Genomic DNA, 9,488 nt, shown 5'->3' with positions numbered 1-9,488 from the left:
TCCCCTTTGGACATCACTTTTGGCCACTATATATCATTCTGAAGATGAATGACAAATTACATCTCAATCTGTCCATAAAGGGCGCTACACCTGTCATAACCGCAGATTAGATGTTTGATGTGTAATTTATTCAGGGAAGCATCATTCATCATCCTCTGAATCCTTCAGGGCCCCAAAATCACGTTCATACAGTGGTTATCAATTGCCACACGAAAGGTTTTTTTTTTTTCTAATCTATTTTTTTAACCATGTTTGTCCGATCCACACAAAAGTTGGTATGAGGTGGATATATATGTGAATAACAGAGGAAGACTGTAATACTAATTATGTCCACTAGGGGCCACTGGATAAGAAAGCCTTTTCACAAATGACAAATGAACAGTTACAATAATGAGACAATATCATCTGTCTCTTTTAATGTAACATATAGCATAATATGTATTAAAGAGCCACTTAAAGACACACGTTGATGTCCAATGATGGCCACTCAAATATGTTTTATTTTGTAACTGGTTTATGGCATAATTAGACATGACGCATCATATTTTCATATCATGATAGTTGGCATTATCATGGAATTGAATAACATTGCAAAAAAGGTAGTGAATGAAATTCCAAATTTATTTATGTATAATACAAGTATTGCTGAATAAGGAGTTTCTGACTATATGAACACATGTAGACACACATTAATCATCATCATTGTCAGATATTGCCCTCATGTGCAGGATAAGAAATTGTTTTCTAAAGGTTTCCATCAGTTTGAATATTTATTTAAATATGTTGCTGTCTATTTAAAATGAAGACACAATTTTACAATCTCTACAATATTTCTTACAGTACAATACAATATATGTTGTGTTGTGGTATGAATAATAAAACATGTGCTAAACTGAGATACAGCACAACATGACACCAGCTCGGAAAACTGTGCAGACCAAACATTATACGATTTTTTGTTGCCAGTGAAATGTCAATTTGGTTTGTGTAGTAATTTTGTATTGCAGAGCTATTATTAGAATTTTTACAAATATTTATTAAATGATTAAAATCACTTTTGCAGGCATAATGCACTGGTCCTCTGCTTGTTTTTGTACACCAGAATGCAGATTTGTTTAAAACACATTGTTTAAAAACACAAAAGCTGTGTACCTTTTTGTGCTGATAATATATATTATGTGCATATGAATACAGTTTAAAGGTTAGAAGGCTACATTTATTATAGAAATAAATAAAAAACAATACTGCAATACTTCTGACTTTTAAAGAAAAATTTATGCTGCAAATGATTCATGCTCATATGAAATCCTATGACAAGCAATTCATCTGTTAACATCAGTCCACATACCTTAAAACTTTTTTTTGACTTCTCTTTCCGTAACAATTAATTTTATTGATTAAAAATGAAAATTTCCGGCCCTCGAACTGCCATGAAAATTAATAATCAAGAAATGTCTATAGGCACTATAATTTGTAGTTGTTAGAAATTTGTATTTAGCGTACATAATTTCATTAGATATAAATATTTTTGTTAATGTGATTTAATAAAATATTTGCCATAAAACATTTATTGACAGCAAAAATGTTTTAGCCTTCAGCGACTTCAATAGAACTAGAAAAAAAATTGTGTGCATATATTACTGACACAATGGTACATTTTCAATTCTACATCACCTCATGAATATCAAGTAATGGGACATGCGCCAAAATGAGTTTTATGGCAGGCAAAATTTGCATATAAAACTATGGTTTTACTATCCATAAATTTATTTGACGTAGTTACAATTGTGTTTTGACAAGTCATAATTATAATTTGACTATATATATGCAATTATAAATTGGACTAGTACGAAATTTGATTCGGGATATCTCTGAAGGTTTGACTATAGACTAAATACTATTTTAGAATGTAATGACATCATAGAAAATTTATTTTGACGTGTCGGCCTACAAAAGTGCGTCATCCCTGCACCACTCTATTATGATGAGTCAGAAATGCAGAATAGATCAATGGAATTGGATTTTTGACTAATCAACACTAAATTACGACTAGCAGATCCAGGGGGCATTAAATGCTAAGGCGGCTTGCCATATGCCTTTGCTAAATGGGCGCTGGCTAGGATGGCCAATGGACGACGTTTAGGATACTAAAAAACAGGCTTGGGTTATGATTGGACAGTCCAGGACGTGTGCGATCTCGTGACCATTGCTAATTAATATTCATTAGCAGTGTCTTCATGATTGGACTGGAGAGCGTTCATTGAACGGCGCATTTACTACAGGCTTTACGGTAACAACATGGCCACTTACTTGATAGTAAACACGGACTTATGCTCTCTTGTGCTTATTTAAACGCCTCAAGACGATGACATCTTGATTTTGGACATATCACAGCTTTAAAATGAAACTATCGCGAGTCGCATCTTTTTTAATTCGGGGGCGTCACGTGTACCGGGCTCCAGGTCCTGTTTCATGTAATGAACCGATCAGATATGGAGGAGCTGTCCTCACTAAACAACACTTTTCTGTGTCTGCAGTCAAAGACAGCACTGCACTTCTGTACAGAAAACACGGGGAGCCCTCACAAGTTGTTCAGTAAGCGTGTCACATCCATAGATAATAACACTTTACTGATACGGATAAAGTTAACTGCGTGTCCTGAATGATTGACAGGTTGGAGTCATTGGAGCTGCCCCATGTGGGACCCGAGTGTGTCCTGGTGAAGATGCTGGCGGCTCCCATCAACCCCTCGGATTTAAATATGCTTCAAGGCAAGAGCAAAGCATTTGATTGATTTTAATAAATAATGCATTACCTATGCATTGACTCAGAATCAGGATGTTTGGGCAAATCAAAATCTAAAGAAAAAAAAGTGAAATATATTTTGCATGAGGAAAACGAAGGCTGATTTTGGTGGAAATTAATAGTTTTTTTTAAGTTTAGTTAAGCGACAAACACTACTGTAATGTGTAAGTTTAAATAGGGCAGCATGATATTAAAGAAAATTGAGATATGCGATACCTTGTTAAATAATGTGATAGTCGATATGTAAAATAAAAAAAAGTATGTAAAATAAATTTAAATTATATTTAAATAGTTTTTCATATACAAAATAACTATTTAAATACCAACAACTCTCAAACTAATATATAGATTATATATAAATATATCAACCTGAAAACTTCACATTAAGAACATCCAGCCAGGTAAACAAAAACAGCTGAAACTAGGGGTGGACGTGGACGATTAGTTATTTTTGCTATTTAGATTTTTTCTTTATCAAGAATAAGAATAAAGAGACAAATTACAAACAATAGGACAAATACAATAAAACAAAGATGCAAATGAAATAAACAGTGTTTTAATTTTTTAGGTAGGCCTACATGTGATCTGCATTCAAGTAAGAAACAATTCAGAAACTGAATCATCTAATGTCAAACTAAAACACTGCATGAATTACATTTACACTGATTCATATTAAAGCTACTAAAGTTATTCAGTCAGGAGCAGTGAGTGATTTTCTCTCGTTGTTTGACAGACAGCAGCAGGTTTGCTGTCACTTTAAGACCTAATGCACAGATTATATTTACACACATCCCATAACCGACTGTGTTTACACGAAGACTCGCCGTGACCGACATTTTGACATAACTGTGTGTGCATTTGACCATTCGAGTGCAATAAGCGATGAGAGAGAACTGAACTCTGGGATATATGCGGTCTGAGAGGCGGCTTTCTGTGCGCGCGTAATGAGTTGTTTTCCACAGCTTATTGCACTTAATAACTCTTTTTAATGTCAAGCAAGTCACACGTAAGTAACAGTCGCGTGCACATGCCCTGCTGAACGCGTCGACCTAAAACTTTGACTTTTCGCAAGATTTTGAAGTAGCCTATTAAATTCATCACGATATGCACATTTGCCATATTTTGATGTCGTGCAGCCGTACGCCACATTTAAATAATTGTAGAAAATTTAATTTAATTGCATTGCATAGTGAAAGTTGATTGTGAAAATGGCATATTTCTTTCTTTTTGAGTGAGATTTCCTTTTTAAAAAGATCATCTACTCTAGCCTTAAAACCAGAGCATTCTCAGTTGTAACTGAGTTATGGTCTGGCAAAGCGTCATAGACAAATCATTTCCAGAGGGGCGTCACCAACGGACGTCGCGGATAGGCCTAAACCCAATCAGAGCGATGAAGGAGATGACGTATGCAGAGCGGCGGAGAAACATCTCCGAGTGTTGTTCTTTGCTCGCTTTTTAACAAAAAGGAAACGTTCAAATCGCTTAAAACAGACGCGATAGCTGATTGGAACGAGTGATGTTCGACGGCGGCATCCATCTTTGTAATGTAGGCTACAAAATCTGCTTCAAAATCCCAGCGCTGTCGTCATCGTGTAAAGCCCGCCCCAACGCTTCTGATTGGTGCCTCGATTTCGACGGATTGGAAATGGGCTTGAATGAGCTCTTTGCCAGACTAACTTTCAGAGCAAATCTAAATTTGCCGGAAGTTGTCTGGGTTTTCCCAGGCTACATCTACTCTTGATTTGAGTGTTAATCTATTTGAGTGTGTTTGAACAGGTACGTATGCCCTCCTGCCAGAGCTTCCAGCAGTGGGGGGCAATGAGGGTGTGGGGCAGGTGATGGAGCTGGGAGAGCGGGTGAAAACACTCAAGCTCGGCGACTGGGTGATTCCTAGAGATGCTGGCATAGGTGAACATTACACGTGCTTTCACACGCCTGCTGTTCCCACCAGCAGATCTCAGGACGTAACAGCCCTGCATTGATCCGCACAGGTACGTGGAGAACAGCTGCGGTTGTGAAGGCTGGTGATCTAGTGAGTTTACCGAAAGACATTCCTGTACTGTCCGCTGCCACTTTAGGAGTCAACCCCTGTACCGCGTTTAGGATGCTCACAGACTTCGAGGAGCTCAAACCAGGTTCTTTCATTTTGCATTTACCTCAGGTAGGCAGTGCTCAACTGTTCATCATGCACCAAAGTCTAACTGTATATTGTAGGAGACACGGTGATCCAGAACGCGGCTAACAGTGGTGTTGGACAGGCTGTTATTCAGATTGCGGCTACGAAGGGGATTCAAACCATCAATGTCATCAGAGACAGGTAAGCATGAACCTCAACCCATCATCGAGGATGTTTACTGTCGTAATGCGCTTTTGCCTGGTTTTATTGTGGATGATCCATCGGTGCAGAATTTTTCTCATTGTAATGTTTTATCATATGTGAAACCTGAGTCTGTGTAGATGTTATTCAATAGCCAAAAATAGCTCTTTAGGTTAGGTATCGCCTTTCTAAAATCCTGGTTTTCTGTAATGTTTTTAAAGTTATTTATTCCTGCTTGATTAGATTAGAGAAATTATTCGGACTGTTCATTTCAACAAACCAGTTAAAAAAACGATTCACATCATTAATGATCACCATATCATCCCTACACTATAAAAAACACATTCAAATAGAGCCATGTATAAGATCATACTACTCATTATGCCTTGTAATGCATTGTATGGTCTCATGAATAATTGTAACCACAGTTATAATACATAATACTTATCTATTAATTGGTAGACCATTAAAAAGTACTTTGCATTAAAACGCATGACAAACAACCGATGTCAGATGTAACAAGGAATCTACAAATATTTTAGAGCATTTGACCTTTGGTTATAATTATCTATGGAAATATATAATGCATTAATGTACATTATGAATGCCTTTATAATGTGTTATAGAAATTAGAACATCGTGCAACAGTAATTTATTATATAGACTCATTACATGCAAAGTGAGATATTTCAAGCCTTTATTTGTTATAATTTTGATGATTATGGCTTACAGATATGAAAACCTTTTCACAATATTCTAATTTTGAATTTGGGGTTTTCATAAGCTGTGAGCCATAATCATCAAAATTATAACAAATAAAGGCTTGAAATATCTCACTTTGCATGTAATGAGTCTATATAATATATTAGTTTCACCTTTTAAGTTGAATTACTGAAATAAACGAACCTTTGCATTACCATCAGTGTAATTTAGTTTCATATCACGGATGTCAAAATTATTGATAAGTTTCTTACAATTAAGTTTTGCAAAGTACTCAATATAGGCAGTGATTTGCAAACGCAGATCTAAAGCATTTAAAGTGATTCAAATAATCTTAATCAGCTCATATTTTTTCATAATTTCTCTTCAGTGCAGACATGAGTCCAATTGCTGGAATATAAAACACTCTCTTTTTGAATATCCCTTTTCACTTGGAAATGTATGGAAGTAAAATAGGTTGTTTTTATGTTGACTTGAAATCAGTCTGCTTTAACAGCTCCTGAAAACAGAAGATGCTGGGATGATTTTGTGGTAACGCTTGGGTTTACAGTCCTGTTACCCATGTACATACTATGTACTTATTATAGTAATTACAATTACTGGGTAATAACTAGGTACTAACCCTGAACCTACCCCTAACCCATGTACTTACCTTATATAAGCCAGTACTTTCTAGGTAAGTACACATAAGTACTGTTCTGTAAAAGGAAGCGTTACCGATTAGTCACTGTGTAAAGCAGCTTGTTCCCCGTTCCAGGCCTGACGTGCAGCATCTCTGTGACACCCTGACAGCCCTGGGAGCCACTCACGTCATTACAGAGGAGAAACTGAGACGGCCAGAGACGAGGGAGCTTCTCAAGGTCACTATACAGCCGTATATTTGCTTTGTCCGTATGTGAAATGTGTGTTATAGAAGCATTCTGTAGCTTGAAAGAGACTCTATCTTGATCATGTTCAGCGTTTGTTTTTAACAGTCGTGTCCTCGACCGAAACTGGCACTGAATGGAGTTGGAGGAAAGAGCGCCACAGAGCTGTTACGCCTTTTACAGTAAGTTTTCTAAACACAGAAATGATCATCAAAATGTATAACAGTGTCCACCTACTTCTGCAGCAGCCTTCGTTGCACAGGTGTTTTTCTCATTCATTTTCCCCATAGAGATTTAAAAAAAAATATATATATATATTCTAAAGCATGCAAAAGTAACTTCCAAGCGGGCCACAAGATTGTTATATTATATTATATTATATTCTATTATATTATATTATAGGTGAAACTCGAAAAATTAGAATATCGAGCAAAAGTTAATTTATTTCAGTAATTCAACTTAAATTCTTAAATATTTCAAGCCTTTATTTGTTATAATTGTGATGATTATGGCTTACAGATATGAAAACCTTTTCACAATATTCTAATTTTGAATTTGGGGTATTCATAAGCTGTAAGCCATAATCATCACAATTATAACAAATAAAGGCTTGACATATCTCACTTTGCATGTAATGAGTCTATATAATATACTAGTTTCACCTTTTAAGTTGAATTACTTAAATAAATTAACTTTTGCACGATATTCACATTTTTTGAGTTTCACCTGTATATACACTACCGTTCAAAAGTTTGGGGTCGGTACGATTTTAAATACTTTTAAAAGAATTCTCTTCTGCTAACCATGGCTGCGCTTATTTGATTAAAAATACAACAAAAATCAGTTATAGTATTAAATATTATTCCAGTGTAAATCAGCTGTTTTCTGTGTGAATATATAGTAAAGTGTAATTTATTCCTGTAAAATGTTCAGCATCACCAGTGTCAGTGTCTTCAGTGTCCTTCACAAATCAGTATAATATGAGGATTTGATGCTCAAGAAACATTTATTATTATTATCAATGTTGAAACAGTTGTTGGTCTGTCAGTTGTACAGTTTTTTTTTTTTTTTTAGGATTCTTTGATGAATAGGAAGTTCAAAAGACTTTTGTAACATTATAAATGTCTTTACTGTCACTTTCGATCAAATTAATTATTCCTTGATAAATAAAAGTATTGATTTCTTTCCTCCAAAAAATAAAAATAAAATTCTCACTGACCCCAAACTTTTGAACGGTAGTGTATATATATTATATTATATTATATTATATTATGTTTAAAAAGTCAAAAAGAAAAAAGAAAAAAAGAAAATAACAACAATAATACCTTTTATTTATAGGCGATGTCACTCAAGGACACTGTACAGCTTAAAAGCTGGTCAGTAAAGCCATGCAAAAACACAAATGTACAGATCAAACATATAATCAAATAATCAAGTCACTAAAAGCTATTCTTAACAGATCAGTTTTAGCCTGAGCTTTAAAAAGGTCCATAGAGTCCACCTGGTCGGCTGTGTTGTGATTGGTCGAGCGTTTCAAGTGTGTTTGTGAAACGTCCCGCCCCTTTCCATAACCGCCAGTTTAACACACTACTAACTAACTCAACCACTCGTCCCATTATTCTGCGTATGAATTATGTAAATGAGGAATATTGTGACGTGTTCGTTCCCAAAAGACTACAATGGAGGCGTTTCAGGGACTTCAGAAACACTGATATGAGAAGAACTTTGTAACTTTGCAGAGCTTTTTCTCATGCTCAAAGAGAGTTGAATGTCAAAAAGCATAATAGGACATAATGTTTAACTATATAATGGGACCCTTGACCGAGTGTGTGTTCAGTCTTCTGTGTGTTCTTCAGAAGTGGAGGGAGTATGGTGACCTACGGTGGGATGGCCAAACAACCAGTCACTGTCCCAGTGGTGAGTGCGACTTTATGAACCTTGATATCTGGCTTTATATACGTAGTTATAATAGAATTGGGTGTACATTGAAATTATATAAGTATTATTCTTTCTTTAGAGTGCACTTATCTTTAAAGATGTGAAAATAAGAGGTTTTTGGGTGACCCAATGGAAGAGAGAGAACAAACATGGTGAGTTTCCCCCAGGAAAAGTCTTGTGTGAGGAGGACCTATATAGAGTTAAATCTAAAATACTCGTTAACACCTTTGGCCTCCTGTGATAGATGAAGACGCCTTACGAAACATGCTGGATGAACTGTGCGTCCTCATCCGTGCGGGGAAGCTGTCGGCTCCGGCTTGCGCTGAAGTCAGGCTCCAAGACTTCGGAAAAGCCCTTGAGAACGCCATGAAGCCGTATGTGTCCACCAAACAAGTGTTTGTCATGTGATCCCTCTTGTCACGTTTTCTCAATTCGTTAAGCTTTGCATTCATTCAAACACACATACAATAAATGTGACATCAAAGTCCGGTGAGCTTTATCAGCTTCACAGAAGATTTGTCTTTGAATGCATTGACATTTACTGTATACTTAACTTTTAGGAGCATAATAAGGATTATCAGTATGTCAGACACCAGTTTACTTTTATAAGGACCACACACTGATAACCACACATCAACTGAAATATGAGTGTTTATTTCATCTTGAGCATCTTGTCAGGTTATTGCTGCTTTGTCACATGACACATGCTTTGACTCAAACATGTAAATCCTCATATGTTAAAAATACACACTCGTGCCATTTATAAAACCCCTGTAAAAGACTGAATAATGATCAATTATGACAATGAAATAGAGAGACAACATTTTTTTTTACTGTTAATG

The 9,488-nt window shown here is 35.8% G+C and overlaps 1 protein-coding gene across 1 annotated transcript; it reads left to right on the top strand.

Moving 5' to 3' along the window:
• Positions 1-2,266: 2,266 nt before the first annotated feature.
• Positions 2,267-9,074, top strand: mecr (mitochondrial trans-2-enoyl-CoA reductase). Its single transcript, XM_056263132.1, has 10 exons — positions 2,267-2,595; positions 2,674-2,771; positions 4,582-4,713; positions 4,797-4,940; positions 5,020-5,122; positions 6,600-6,702; positions 6,817-6,890; positions 8,565-8,625; positions 8,726-8,798; positions 8,891-9,074. Exons 1-10 carry the CDS (start codon positions 2,402-2,404, stop codon positions 9,052-9,054), a joined length of 1,146 nt encoding a protein of 381 aa, XP_056119107.1. The 5' UTR covers positions 2,267-2,401; the 3' UTR covers positions 9,055-9,074.
• The last annotated feature ends 414 nt before the right edge of the window (positions 9,075-9,488 follow it).

The sequence above is a fragment of the Rhinichthys klamathensis genome, unplaced genomic scaffold (genome assembly GCF_029890125.1).
Source record: "Rhinichthys klamathensis goyatoka isolate OS25496 unplaced genomic scaffold, OSU_Roscu_1.1 h1tg000198l_1, whole genome shotgun sequence".
Taxonomy (NCBI): domain Eukaryota; kingdom Metazoa; phylum Chordata; class Actinopteri; order Cypriniformes; family Leuciscidae; genus Rhinichthys; species Rhinichthys klamathensis.
This window is presented reverse-complemented; position numbering and strand designations above follow the sequence as displayed.

Excerpts from the sequence above, each read along its gene's own strand:
- mecr (XM_056263132.1), top strand. The coding sequence starts at position 2,402 with ATGAAACTATCGCGAGTCGCATCTTTTTTAATTCGGGGGCGTCACGTG. Across the intron at positions 2,596-2,673 it reads GAGCCCTCACAAGTTGTTCA|GTTGGAGTCATTGGAGCTGC; the intron begins GTAAGCGTGTCA and ends AATGATTGACAG. Across the intron at positions 4,941-5,019 it reads CTTCGAGGAGCTCAAACCAG|GAGACACGGTGATCCAGAAC; the intron begins GTTCTTTCATTT and ends TGTATATTGTAG.